The sequence below is a fragment of the Astatotilapia calliptera genome, chromosome 7, assembly GCF_964374335.1.
Source record: "Astatotilapia calliptera chromosome 7, fAstCal68.1, whole genome shotgun sequence".
Taxonomy (NCBI): domain Eukaryota; kingdom Metazoa; phylum Chordata; class Actinopteri; order Cichliformes; family Cichlidae; genus Astatotilapia; species Astatotilapia calliptera.
The window spans coordinates 15,875,699-15,890,307 of NC_137428.1; the positions used below are offsets into that span (position 1 = coordinate 15,875,699).

At 38.5% G+C, this 14,609-nt stretch overlaps 1 protein-coding gene across 8 annotated transcripts in view; it reads right to left on the reverse strand.

Annotated features, from left to right (window-relative positions):
* The window catches only part of mast4 (microtubule associated serine/threonine kinase family member 4), a 95,108-nt gene that overhangs the window by 16,042 nt on the left and 64,457 nt on the right, over positions 1–14,609 (reverse strand). For 3 of the 8 annotated variants that reach the window (XM_080303495.1, XM_026173201.2, XM_026173209.2), the window contains 13 exons: positions 10,636–10,724; positions 7,967–8,036; positions 7,695–7,715; positions 6,519–6,597; positions 5,217–5,371; positions 5,039–5,114; positions 4,746–4,955; positions 4,522–4,623; positions 3,555–3,687; positions 2,134–2,195; positions 1,922–2,013; positions 1,531–1,739; positions 1,303–1,441 (listed from right to left, as the gene is read on the reverse strand). In XM_080303495.1, coding sequence (XP_080159621.1) covers positions 1,303–1,441; positions 1,531–1,739; positions 1,922–2,013; positions 2,134–2,195; positions 3,555–3,687; positions 4,522–4,623; positions 4,746–4,955; positions 5,039–5,114; positions 5,217–5,371; positions 6,519–6,597; positions 7,695–7,715; positions 7,967–8,036; positions 10,636–10,724 — 1,437 coding nt within the window. The remainder of the gene's footprint in view (positions 1–1,302; positions 1,442–1,530; positions 1,740–1,921; positions 2,014–2,133; positions 2,196–3,554; positions 3,688–4,521; positions 4,624–4,745; positions 4,956–5,038; positions 5,115–5,216; positions 5,372–6,518; positions 6,598–7,694; positions 7,716–7,966; positions 8,037–10,635; positions 10,725–14,609) is intronic. The other 5 variants (XM_026173203.2, XM_080303496.1, XM_080303497.1 and 2 more) reach the window with 3 other exon arrangements.

Sequence of the window (14,609 nt, forward strand, 5' to 3'; positions counted from 1 at the left end):
ATCCAGAGCAAAATCAGAACACATTTGGTGTTCTGTCTTGGTCAAATGATTCATTAATCCAATATTTACTGACTTTCTGCTCTCTTCAGCACCGAGCTGTACCCCTGGGGTTGAAGAAGACTCTCACAGCGAGCCAATGTCCACACCTCCACGTTAAAAAAAAAACAAAACCCTGACTTTATAGTAGAAATAAACATGTTTACACCTCAATATAAAAATGTTTTCCTTCCTATAGCAGATTTCCTCATTGACAAATAGTGTGTGAATGTGTGTGTGAATGGGTGGATGACTGGATATGTAAAGCGCTTTGGGGTCCTTAGGGACTAGTAAAGCGCTATATAAATACAGGCCATTTACCATTTTTACCATTTACAAATAAACTGTTCAAATTTTGATCAGACTTACAGTCTGCATTATCAGGAGCACTGGCAATTTGACTGACAGGTTGTTGCATTAGACCGTATGCAGGGTTTGTGCAGCCATTGCGATGTCCTTCACTGAAGTACCATTATGGGATGTCGAACTGAGTTTCTCCTTGCCAGTTTCAAAGTCATTAGCCACTGAGTAAGTCCTACATAATCATCCTTTCTGACTCTTAGAATTCCCATAACTTACAAAATGGACTTCGTGTCCTATTCAATGTGATCTTAAACCTGGAAATGACCCAATAAACCCAACAGAAACATGTTTACTGTGGTTACATACATAGCCAAAGAACCCAACAGCCTCTTGACTTGTACAAAACTGGATAACCCCACAGGTGTTGCCCCCTGGTGGATATTAAAAATGCAGGTGTAAGACTAGAAACGATGTCTCCTTTTTTTTTTTTTTAATACTGCCTATGTTGCTGACACAGGTGACTTTGGCAGCAAGCTGTCTTATCTTGTCTGCTAACCTGAATCGTGAACTTCCCTGGTCAGGTCTCGCACATATTTGTGCTACTGATACCTATTGGAGCATTTTAATGCAGGTATCTGACAAATAATACAGCTAGGTGTGCAAATGCACTATGCAAATTATGCCATAACAGCCATTACTCAAAACAGTAGGTCACAATGTCTTTTAAATACAGTACAGATGCATCACCAACTTCAGTTTAATTGTTAGCTATATTCAATAGCTCATGACTAACACCGTCAAGTCTGCTGTTTGGTGTCAATCGAGTACTGTACAGTTTTTTTGTTCCGTTTGTTTTTAAATGGAAAAGATGCCTGACAGAAAAGCAAGAAAAACAAAAGCCTGAAAATAAAATATAATTCTCTGAGTGCCAGCATTTATGTACAAATATTGTTTACAGCTCACTTGTCAGGTTTGAGGTCCCTGTGAACAATGCCATAGTTGTGTAGATACTCCAAAGCCAGTACTGTCTCTGCAAAGTACATCCTAGCCATGTCCACAGGTAGGGGACCCATGTTCTTCAGCAGGGTGGCACAGTCTCCTCCTGTAAAGAACAACACAAAGAAGACATTGTTCAAAGTAGACTGCTTTCAGCGGTCGCACTATGCACATAAAATAAAATAGAGTGCTGACCTTCAACATATTCCATAACCATGCACAGGTGCCTCCGTGTTTCAAAGGAGCAATACATGGACACAACAAAAGGGTTTTCAGCAAAGGTGAGGATATCCCTCTCCACAAAGGCCTGCTGTATCTGATTCCTTAACATCAGATTCTGCTTGTTGATCTTTTTCATGGCAAACCTCTGCTTAGTTTCCTTGTGCCGCACCAGATAAACAGCTCTGTGGAACAAAAAGTTTACCTATGAGCTGCACAAAGAATAGAAGAAAAACTGCAACAATAAGTGTGGTTTGATCACAGTATGGTTTTGTCAACTGCAAAACAAAGAAGAAACAAACAGCCTGTAACCAACCATCTATCAGCAGAGATTAGATCGTCCGATAGAGAAATGAGACGTCCTTACCCATAGGCACCGTTGCTGATGAGTTTTATCATTTCAAAGTCCAGCTCACAGGGTTTCCGCCGGGACCGCAAGGCCGTGCTGAAACTCTGAGACTGAGGACGAGAGCGAGATAAACGCTAAAACAAATCAAAGAGATAAAATCTGGATTTCACTGCTTCGCCTGCAGTAAAGATGAACTAGATCAATAATGTAATCAATGTCTAAGCACTTACAGAGTCATCTGTTTCTGGAGTTTCTGCAATTCCACTGTCACTGCTGGTCAGCTGAGCGATTTCTAGAAAAGAAACAGAGAAATAATCAGGAGCAAAGCTGCAGCGGGTTTGATGTGACAAAACTATGAATCTAACTTCATGAGAAACTGACACACAGGTTCTCAATTGCAGTTACTGAAACAAAGGCAGCCTAAATGAAATCAGGCCCTTTAAACAAAACAAAAACAGCAGACTTCAGCTTTTATTCACCTATTAGGTTTGAGGTGCTGACTTCAATATAAGCTGAATTGAGGACAAATGAGGCGGAAATCAAAACTGGCATCACAAATGCACATCTTACGCTCATTTTGAAAATCACCACCCCAGAACAACTGCTCATTAAAAACCACCTTGCATCTTTTTCAGTGCATGTTCGTCTGTGCAGCCATGGCAAAGTCCATGTGTGCTGTTTGTCTCGTCCCTGGAGAGCTTGTAAACACATTTTCAGTACTATTTAACATCTGTCCTTCCTCGTAGGTTTGCTTCCGGCACACGAGGTGCTGGGCAAACGAAACACGGGAGACACTCGGGGGAAATAAATGGAGAGACTGGCTGATGAGCCCGCCTGTGTAGATCTGTATAAGGTCTGTGGGGAGGCCATTCTTTTCTAATTAGTCATAATGAATGTTGCTGGTTACAGAGTCTGGAGAGACAGAGGGTCATTAGAAAGACGATCTGTTTGGTACAGGACATTCGTCAAGAGTATCTTTGTCTTTAACTTCCCTCCACAATTCAGTTCCAGCGTTCCTTTAGAGCAGGAGTGGGCCATTCATTTTCAAAAGGGAACCATGAAAAAGGGACTGTTGTGGAGGGCTGCACCAAGAAGCTTATTTAATTCAACTCTGCTTTATTTATACAGAGCCAAATCACAACAGCAGTCACCTCAAAGTGCTCTTATGAAATGAATACTGAGCTGAACGGTGTTCAGCATATTGTTGTGCCCCTCCACAACAGTCCCAGTTTCTCATTTGGCCTCTTGGGAAAACAAACTGCCAAATCCTGCTTTACAGCCTTACCCTGACAAATTATCCTGTGCTCTCTTTACTCCTTTGCTCTCCTGATGTAATAATAGTATGATGATAATAATAATAATAAAAGGATATATTCTAATAATACAACTTTACTGCGGTTATACAGGATACTACATATCATAGTATGATCGATGATTGGAGATAACATTTAACATTACACTTAAACTTTTTCTGTTTTTTGTTTCTGACATTAAATGCAAAATAATCTGTTTTAATTAGGTGCTGTACTTACATTCTTTATGTAAATATATATTTACTCTATATTACATGTAGCATTTAAATGTATTAATGGTATTAGGAATAACAACAATGATGATGATGATGATGATGATGATGAAGTCCTTCGTGTACCTTCAAGAGGATCTCGTGTGAGTCCCAGCTGGCTGATGATGTAACGAGGGATGTCTGTTTTGATGCCCTGGCCTTCTTTAGCGTGTCCTTCAGCAGCTTCCAGAAGGTGGTAAAATTCCTCTGGGTCAAACTCCTGAAGAGACAGCAAAACACTTTCCTATATATTGCTATGAACAACTTTAAATAAACAAGTAAACAGTAAACAAATTCCTGATCTTGTAGTTTGAGATCAAGTAGGAGCTCTATTGAGTGAAGGAAAACATACTTATTTACGCTTTATTTTCAGCTTAGAGGAAGTAGAAGTTGAACTTTCACTTTTTAGATCGCCATGGCAAACCTATAAGCAAACAAGTTTCTCAAGCAGCCTGAGCAACATTATAATGTGAGGGAAAGGTTTCTCTAAGTATAGGTTAGTCCAGAATTTACTTTCTTTAGGCTTGTTGTGGTCTCTACTTTCTCCTTTGAGATATTTCTTTGGCTGCTAAATTACTCCGTGTTTGTCAGCTTGCCATCAGGTATGAGGTAGGTACTATTCGGCTGAAGTAAGTCATAACAGCTTTAAATTTAATTCTGATTTTAGCCACTTTAACCTCTCTTTGATTCTGTAATACGACAGACACTTAGATGAATTGCAGAAAGTGTTACCTGAATAATGGAAACGTATAGAACTTTTATAGAATATTTTTTAGACTGATAGATTTGAGCTGCTGACTCCAGAGTCATTTGAAATAACCTTACATAGCAAAGAAACCAGATGTAGCAACACACACAATTATCAAACATTCAGACAAATTACCCATCCAGATGAAGTGCTCATTATGAACCATCTCCATCTTTTCTTGGGTTTTTTTGTTAAATTATTTTGTGCATTTAAACAGTGGCAGTCACTTCATATAAAATATTCAAGACAAGCACCCATCAGCACATTTTAGACTTAGGCAGAAAAAAAATAAGGCCATAAACATACCAGACATTCCAGCAGCCGAGCAGGTCGGGCTATCACTATAAGGATCTTCTTTACCAGCTCTCTGATGAAGTTTACCTCCTCGCTTTCTGACCTCTCTGTGGACTACATCAACAGAAGAAGAAAACAAAATGTTTGCAGTGCAACTCTAATGTTACGGTAAAAACATGTCTTATTGCTGAACTGTCATGAGGAAACATCTACTTGATTTCTGCAGATGTTCTCACCTCTTGTACAAGCCTCTCCAGCTTGTCGGTGAGTTCGCAGAAGTAGCTGGAGGTGATGAGTCCCAGCCGACTCTTTTCCAGGCAGTCGCGGGCCAGTTCAATTATCTGGTGATGGGCAAAGCCAAGCACGCCATCTGCCAAGGGGAGGACGGTCTCAGGAGAGTTGCTGCGGATGATCTCCTGAATCCTTTCCTCCATCTGAGCTGTGGCCTGCAGAAAGAAGCGACGGAGCAAGTTTGATAATGCAGATAATTTGTGGTCAAACAGAACTGTAAAGTCTTGTGGGTCCTCACTTTAGGAAACCGCTCCTTGTAGACGTGATTCATCATTATAATTTCGTGATCATAACAGGACGGAGATCTTCCAGGGCTGAAAAAGGAAAAGAAAAAAACCTCTGAATAAAATCACTGGTTCAGTCCCACCAATGCCACGTACATCTGAGAGAAAATATTCGCAGAAGTACATTAATACCTGAGACTGCGTGACCGGGGTCGCATTGCCGTCGCTCTGCGGCATTCATCCCCCGAGATACTCTCAGTGCAGAAGTGTTTGGAGAGGAAGTGCAGTTCATCAGGCGTAGGTTGGAAGGGCAGCTGATGCAGCTTCTCCTGTGATGAACAGGATGACTGGAAATGAAACAAATATACATTCAACGTGAAAAGAAAAAGAAAAATAAATTTTCCTTAGTGGGGGGGGAAAAAAAAAAAAATTGTTGTAGTGGGCTGTCTTTGTGGTTTCTTTTAAATGTTTTCCCCTGTAGATCTTCTGTCTGTGTGTTATATATGCGACTGCTGTTGGGAGACTGTTAGCTTAACCACTATAAGAAGTGAAAAAATGCTAACATAGGTTAAGACTGCGCATAACCAACAAATATGAGCGTATGAGACCGAAGTAACTGTTGTCAAGAAAGTAAGTAAGTAAGCATGTTTTATCAACGTAACTATCCTCAACAATCATGTGCACCATGGTCAACAACGCTGCTCTGAGAAATCACATAATGAAAAGGTAAACCTTTAAAACACTGAGCCATGTAATGCGCAAATTATTCAGCACTAATGGCAATAATAAAATAACACGTGGATTATAATATATTAAGGAAATCTGAGCCCAACCCTTGGCGCACACCAAAAGCCTTATTGTTTCTAATACAGGCTGACACACGCTGTATCTGCTGAAACTATGTGTGTGCCTTCCAAAGAGCATCTGAATAGCAGGAAAAGCACTAGGTGACCAAACGCCACACAAAACAAAAACATAGCATTAGTGCAGGTCATTTTCAGTCCCCCGGCACATTGTAATTCCTGTAAATGAGTGTTATTGTATACACACGTATTGTACAGTAGTCAAAGCTCGGCTTCCTGTACAGGATAATGCTGACATATGGGAACAGTTTAACATTTATACTCTTATAAATGTAAGAAAAACTAGACATAAAGGCTCTCCAAATGCAGTTCAGACATGTTGTCACTGAGCCACATGTAAAAACTTGAGTAAAGACTAAGAGAAAAAATTTCTGAAACTGTTTTACTTTGTTCTTTCTTGTGATTTACCCTCATCACCATAATGTTTTATCATTAGGAATTGCGGGGGATTGCCTCGTGCCTGTTTTACACAGGCAGCAATGATGACACAGCTTTATGACCGTTTTAAACATTTGAATCTTTTAAAATCTATTTAAACCGGGTCTGGCTCTAGGTTCAATTCTATGTCACACATATCTGTGATTCTGTTTATGAAATATTTACACTGACATCATGAGTGGGCGATGCTTACAGAGACAGTGGAGCTCGGTGTGTTGGTTCCATATCCAGAGGAGGGAAGGGAGGCCAGTGACCAGCGACGACCATCAGTCCTGCAACACAACACCAATGACAAACAAATGCACGCCATCATTGACAACATATGGGTTTAAATACATCAGCAAGTATGACGAATTTCTCTTGGGACAAAGACAAGTTCTTTTTCCAAACATGCTCATCTCCCCGAAGACACAAATTCTGGGTTTAAACATTTAAGATAATGTCTACATCTCCAATGATCCTAAGTTTGGAGATAAATGTTGAGCTTTCTCTTGTTAAAAAATAATCCTGTTAGTTACTTGACACTGTACAAAAAAAGCAGAAAATACAGAAACAGAGTTTGTGAATGTAACTAAAACTATTGGTTAAAATGAAGTACAACAAAGGCTCAGAGTTAAAGGGGACATATTATACTCATTTCAGCTCTGCTTTGTTAGTGTGGCGCTCCAATAGAGTGGAGCGCCACCTCTGCATGATTTACAGTTTTAAGTAAATTATACTGCTCATATACATCTTGGCCTGCCGCCCCTTTGTTGACCAATTTGAAAGTCCACTTTCTTGTCACTGGCCAACACTTGGTGCTTGTGAGCAGCACCTCATCCTCTTGACAGCAAACATTAATTAAAAAACTGATCCACATTAATTAGAACCATGTGTCATCTTCTCTCTCTTCTCCTAACAACCATTTAAGACCAAGTAGATCGGCCTGGTACCCGAGCCAGCTGAGATGGAAAACGCCTACTAAAAAAATACCAAAAGTTACACAGCAAGTAAAAAGTTACTCCACTGTTGCCAAATGACTGTAGCGTCATCCTTGCAACACTGGCTATTTGTAAAAATATGGAAAAATAAGGACAACTCAAAAGAATGTTTTGGGAGAGAAAACACAGCTGGTTGCAAAGTAGGAAAAAACAAGTAGCATTCGATCTGACTTTTTGGCTCTCTGGGATTCTGTTTGCATTTGTTTACTTTGCCAAATTTTAGCCTTATTTAATATGTATATCTGGCACTTAGACTTAAGGTAAGAACATAATGTGTCCCCTTTACTGTGAGGCACACTAATGAAGGACATGTGAATGATAAAGTGTACTTCAGACAGATGTGGGGTAATAAATATTTCACAAAAAATCGAAGCCTAACACGAGTTTACCTGTCTGCTCTGTGGCAATGACTGTGGATAGAGAAATACAGAATTATATGATATCGTGTTGACAAATGGTGTAAAATAAATGTTCCTGATGCTGAATTTGTAAGTATAAACAGACCTGAGCAGCTGAATATTTACACATATGCTGGCTTAGAAAAGACTTCTTTAATGACTCAATGACTTCACATCTGTTTTTAAAGAATTTGCATCTGTCTCACGATGAGCTTTACTTACTGATTTGTTTACGACGGGAAAAAAATAATTGGTCAGGTTACCTTCGTGCAAACGAGAAATGAGCAGAGGCACTAGGAGAGAAGTTTCTAGGACTGTCTTGTGGGCTTGTTCCTACAAGGGGGAAAAAGAGAAAAGAGGACACAGTGCTTTTATAGAGGGAAATGAAAAGCGAGCCAAAAAACATGAACAAGACAATACGGATGTCTGAAACAGAATTCCTTAAAAGATAAAAATGAATTGCAATACACAAAACTGTACGGAAAGTTAAGTCATCAGCATCGTTGCATCAGGTCTTGTTTGGAGTTTGGATGTTCTCCCTGTGTGTCTCTAGATTCCTTTTGGATACTCAAGCTTCCTCCCAGAGTCCAAAGACATACATATTGGGTTAACTGGTAATTCTAAATTTGTCATGTGTGTCGATGTGAAACCATCTGTCTCTCGGTGTAAGCTCCATTATGAACCAGTAACCTGGCTAGGATATACGCTACCGCTTACCCTATGACAGCTGGGAGTTTAATAAGAGTTCAATAAGTCGTTCAAAAATTAGGTGGATGACAGAAAGTTCAGTGAAAATAGATTAAGACGCAAACAACCATTGCTTTCCTGATATCTATCAATGTTTAGATAATTTTATTGATTTTTCCAACACTCAAAATTCTGAGGACATATGTTATAGCCACAAAAAAGAACATTTTCATATTGAAGAAGCTGGACTGCTGATTCTTTAAAAAAAGTTGATATTTTCTCCTGTTGATGTGCTGAACCAGTTTCCAAACTAAATATTTCATCTCTAAATCAACATAAACAAATCTGTCAAATGTTGGAGAGTTCTCAAAAGAAACCAAGACCGAGATGACTCCACACCACGTTGGTAGAAAAGAGATTATATGACTTAATCTCTTTTCTACCATTTAAAACACGCTTGCTCTGTCAAGCTGGAGGCTGTAAAAGCAGTATTTGTGGCAATACTGGATAAAATAGGGATACAGAGTTCATCACATTTGTCACGTATTTTATATTATTATTATTTTTTAAACAAAAGATATAATATCTATATTATCTATACATGTTTACACTGAGCTGAAAACATTGCATCATCTATTAATAATGCATTGTTCTCTGAGCTTAGTGAATTAAAACTAATTCAGTGAGTGAGTCGCACAAAATGCTTTAGACAAAGTGAAATTTTAGTGAATTTAGAATTCCAACACTGTTATTTACTTTTAGAAAACATCTGAAAAAACAATATTATTCAATGTATGCAACTGTATATATGGGCTAAATGTATTCTCTTTTGTTTCCCCTCTCAGATTCTATAGCAGTCATTCACTCCCCTATTAAATTAATTAAATGTAAGTTAGTTAATATTGCCTTTAGAAGAGAGCTTTGTATACGACTCCTCATATGTACAAGTTCTTTTTCCTTTTTAAACTGGGTCTATAAATGTCTGCCTGCTTTAGAAAAAAAGAAACTAATTTGTAAATTATACGCATGACTTACTTGTTTTTATCATCTATATAATGTTAAAGAAAGGAGTTGCGTTTCTACACACATAATGTAGAAACAAAGCCATGGTGTCGTATTAATCAGACATAATAACATTCTTCACAAAGACAGGGACTAACTAGCTAATTAAACACAATGCGACCACCTCATGTGCTGACACACACGGGCCTTTTCCCTATCGAGGAACAACGATGGAGCCACTGAATAATAGAAAGCCATGAATGTTACATATTTAAGTGCTTTAATCACAGTTCCTTAAAGTACAGTTTAAAGTGGCTTTTTTTAATCAATATTCTGCAAAAGGAACAAAATATGGTCTGAGTTTTTCTTTTATGAACAAATTCATGATCATGAACAGAAATCTGTTCTCCTACACTTCACTAAATAGAAAAATATTACATTTCTGTAGAAACCAATCTTATTATTTAACATAACCAGGATATATGTCAATGCACTTAGCTATCTGACAGCACTGAAAATGTGTTTTTCTTACCTTTTGAACTAATGCTACGTCTGAGCCACAGTGTTAAGTAATCCCAAAGCTGGATACTTTCATTAGCAGGAACACAGGTGCTTTCTGGGTCTGAATCCATCTTTAGAGCCTGGGCTTTCTCGTAAGCTTGAAATACAGACCAAACACTGAGACTCTGTTTTTCCTGACCAATGGCAGGAAATAAAACGCCCTATGGTAAATGAGGGCTGCCCCCCCCTCCCCAATCCTGTGCATTTCCTGTCTGCAGGCCACCACTTCCTCACACAAAATAATCACTGCATTTAATTTGCCACTGTGCTGTTAAACTGTTACCCAAACATGACAGGACAGACCTGACACAGACAATAAAGTGCGCAACATAAAAATCTGTATTTTTCAGTGTTTTATTTTATTTTTTTTAAGTAAAAGTTCTTCATCTTGGTTTAGAGTCAGTTAGCAGTACCCAGTGCTGATTAACCAGATTTTTCTGTATGAGGGTACCAGAAAGTGCATCCTGTGGATACAGATTATCTGTTGGTGCACAGACTGTACTATGAACTTTCCTGTGTTGTTCTTCAACCTTTTTTTGTGCGTTACACAATAGACTGCATTCCTGTTGGAGAACATATTGTATTAATGGCTCCTCTTCTATGAACCCAGTGCATATGTTTCCAACAATGGGGCCGTTCCACAGCATTCATACATTAGGAGATGTGCCAGACATGCATTTACCTGTGAGAGATGAGAGAGGGGAATGGGGTCGTGGTAAACCTGAAGGCTGGCCACTTCCTATCAGGCTTTTTCTGTTGCTCGTTCTGCAGCTGTGAAACCACAGAGCCATATTAGTCAGGAAAAATCATGGCTGTAAAACTGACAAGACAGATGAAGCAGAAAATAGAGGTATAACATAAAAAAGGGTTATGGGTTATTTAAAAGATAACAGTGCATGCTTCAGAGCCTTAGGCAGGTAGTTTTGAAATGTAATCAACAAAATCCTGACCTCACCACTGACACGAGCATCTCGCTTTTGTTTGTTAGCTCGACTGATACATGGACTTCAGCATGAATATTGTGCTAGGATTGTTCAATCAATATGAGATGCACTATTCACTTGATACTACACAAAGAGCCTTTCATCACACCATCTTGGACACTGACATGAGAAGCAAGCTTTGTGAAACAGAACATGAACTCTTTATTTCACAAGAGGTCAGTGTGTTGACTCAGATTTTGAACTTCCAGTTTGATTTGCCAACAAGGGGCTGACAGTGAGTAAATACCTAAGATAACTACTTATAATTAACTCTAATTGTTTGGAATTTAGCCGAGGAGAGCTGAGAGACACAGAGATGATGAAGGCTGCATGTTAGCGGTATTATACTGATTCTGAAACAAACTTACTGCAGACTTGCAGAATCCAGCATGTGAATAATTAAACACTGAATAGTAAAATTTACCTGTTACTAAATATTTTGAAATGCTTGAATATAAGCAAGAATCCAATAGCAATTAGAATCAATTCTTTGCCAGCTAAGAAGGCAAACCCCACAGCATGAAGCTTTGAAATTTTGATTTGATAAGTATAAATATGAAGAGCAGCCAAGAATAGTGAGCTAAGACAGGTCAGCAACAAACAACAAAAATTCTTTCTTGCAACGTTGAACATAGAACGATAACGATATGTATTGTGAAATAACTTTTTCTCGATAGAAAAATGTAACTATTGCGATAGGCCTCACCGCTCGAGGAGGAAGAGGAAGAGGAAGAGGAAGAAGAGGAAGAAGAAGAGTCACGTCACGTGATTTTGTTACGTAAAGCACAAGTGCCAAGCCGCTGTGCCGCCCGGGTAATGGAGGAAATGAGTGTGCTGACTAGAGAAAAATCAACCGAGCGTGACCAAAGGTTACTGAAGAGAAAACAGATGATGGTTCCAACGCCGGAGAGATTGTCGAACGGAAGAGCCATAGAAGTTCCGTAGTGTGAAGGTATTTCGGCTATTTCAAGTCTGACAAAAAACAGAGTAGCGTGCAATGTAAATTGTGCCGAAAGCAAGTCTGGAAATACAATAAAGCGGTGCATGCTCAATCTCTGACTGGAAGCGCTAATTCGTCATTCGGCTTTTGTCAGACTAAAGTAACTGTTAAAACTGTTTGAAAAGCTCAGCTATACAACAAGGAGAGATTGAGAATTTCCTTTGAGTTTTCAGTTTATTTGATATTGACAAAAGTTAGTCAATTTTGTCTGTTCTTCTGTAAAACAAACTAAGATTTATTTTTAGAATTAATATTTTGTTTCTAAGTGGAATTGACAATTTAGTCTGTTTCGTTTGTTCTATTTTGAAACTTAAACGCTTTAGCGGCTGCCTTTTGTGTAGTTTGCAATATTTGCCTTTATTTATCTGAAAAAGTCTCATGTTCCTTAAGTACATCTACCCTGTTGAACTTATTATGGGAAATAAATATTTAAATCAAAACAAGCTGCTGATTATTTCACATTTTACTTGTGAGCAACGGCACATTTAAATCTCACAAATATAGTTATTTGGCTTATATCGTGATAGATATCGTTATCGCCTGAAATGAAAAAACATATCGTGATATGAAAAAATCTTATATCGCCCAGCTCTAGTTGAACATATGTGATACTATCAGTTTTGTTCTGCAAAACATTTTCTCTTCTTAGTTCGAAACATGAGGAAATTGGTCCAGGTCTGAAAGGGATATGTAGATGGTATACAAACCCTAAATGTCACCAATATTTTTGGAAAAAATATTCTTAAAACTGTCTTGAAAGTGTACCTGCAGACACCAAAGGTCTGACTTTACTATCAATCTACACATCCATTCCACTTATTCAAAAATAAATGTATTTGCCATGTATTTCTGCCATAAAGATCAATTACAAAGCCAAAGCTTGCCGTCAACATAATATACTCCACAGGGAGGCTACAGTCCTCGAGCCAACAGCCATTAAAATAAGAGACACCTTTAACAATAAAATCATCTTTCAGTCAACAAAAAGCAGGTTCTTTGCACAGCCTTCATAATATTTCCATATTTGTTGGTCAATTTAATACAGGACTATGACTCATGAGGAGCCACTGTGACCAATACCATGTGACTCAAAGGAAGGGCAGCTTTTAACCTTGAGGGAAAAATGAAATATTTCAGTATAAAAGTACCTTCACTGTTCAATGAAGTTCGTGCTGGGTTTATAATTTCAAATTAGAGGCTGTCAGTGGAAACACATAATGCCTGAAGAACATGAATTCACTTCAAGGTCAGACATTCAATGACACCCTGTTACATAACCTCCTCAGAGATGTGAACCATTTCCAACTGAATTTTCAAATGTTATTTCATATTTTCCTACAAACACATTTCTCCTCCATTTTTTTCTTTACTGAAGGAGAGAAAATGTTTTGAGGGAGAAATAAGACAACTGGCATGGAAATGTTGTGAAGTACTTTGCTGCAGTAGAGGAAACAGCCATACATGTTGGAGCTACAGAGAGAAGTCAGTGTCATCCTGTGTGTTGCAGTGAATGCACAGATTGATCAAATTGCAATGGCGTGGTGCAGCGTGAGCAGGCGTCCCTCATGATTACGTTAACACCGCTGCAGACCCACTCAAAGAGGTGCCACTGCAGAGCTCTCAATGTCACACCGGCAACAGCAAAGAGAAACAAGAAACTTTTATCACAGCTGATGTGCTGCAATAAGCTCTCGATGCTCTGTCCTCTCAAAAGACACTATTTCAGAAACGCTGCTAAGGATGATACGGCCATATTTATACCTTATAACAAAATGTAATGTGGCTTAGAAATGCTGTCCAGCAGCAACATAGTCCTGTACTGGAAGGTGTTTTTTTTTTTTTTTTTTTTAAGTGTGAGTGATTTTTGCAGCCCAAAAAGTGACAATTACAAAACTCCACTACGACTTGAGAGCAACGCTGTAAATGTTAAATTATAGTACTGGGAGCTAGATTTACCAACAATAAACTGTCATTTAGTCTTCACTATCAGGCTCTCACAACTGCTTGGTTACAATTACACCATTACAGTTACCATGTACTGTAAAGTTCCTACAAAAATCTGTATAAATGACTAATGTATCAAAGCATTGTAGATTTATAAAACCAATCCACATGGTTATGGGAATGCTTCTGTATTCAACATTTAACAGCCACTGAAGATGCACACAGACTGCAGGTGATTAACTGCAGTCCAAATGTTGGTTACTGCTATCTAAACAATGCTGTCACTCAAACAAACACTGGAAACTACGCCACACATCCACAGAAATTGTAATCTAACTGTACAGCTACAATAAACACAACAAATCACCACTAAATTCATTCCAGCATTTATAGTCCCATTAATCTTTTTGTGCTCACTTTGCAGATGCCTCCTGAGGTTGCTACAATATCTTCCACTAACTTTACATTTCTTTAAAGAGGCTCAGTGCTAAATGAAGTAGTTGGACTTGATGGGACATGATTTTCCCAGATTAACTTTGGGCAGACTTAAGCAACTGAAAGAAAAAGTACTGAAAGAACGCACAGGAGCCTTCTTCCTTTAAAGAAATAAACATTTAAAGCACTCAAACTGATATATACTTAAAAATAACTAATTTATGTGTCTTCCACAATGCTCAGGTGCTGCTCGGTAGTTACCAAACAACATCTGAATATATCAGGCACAAGTTT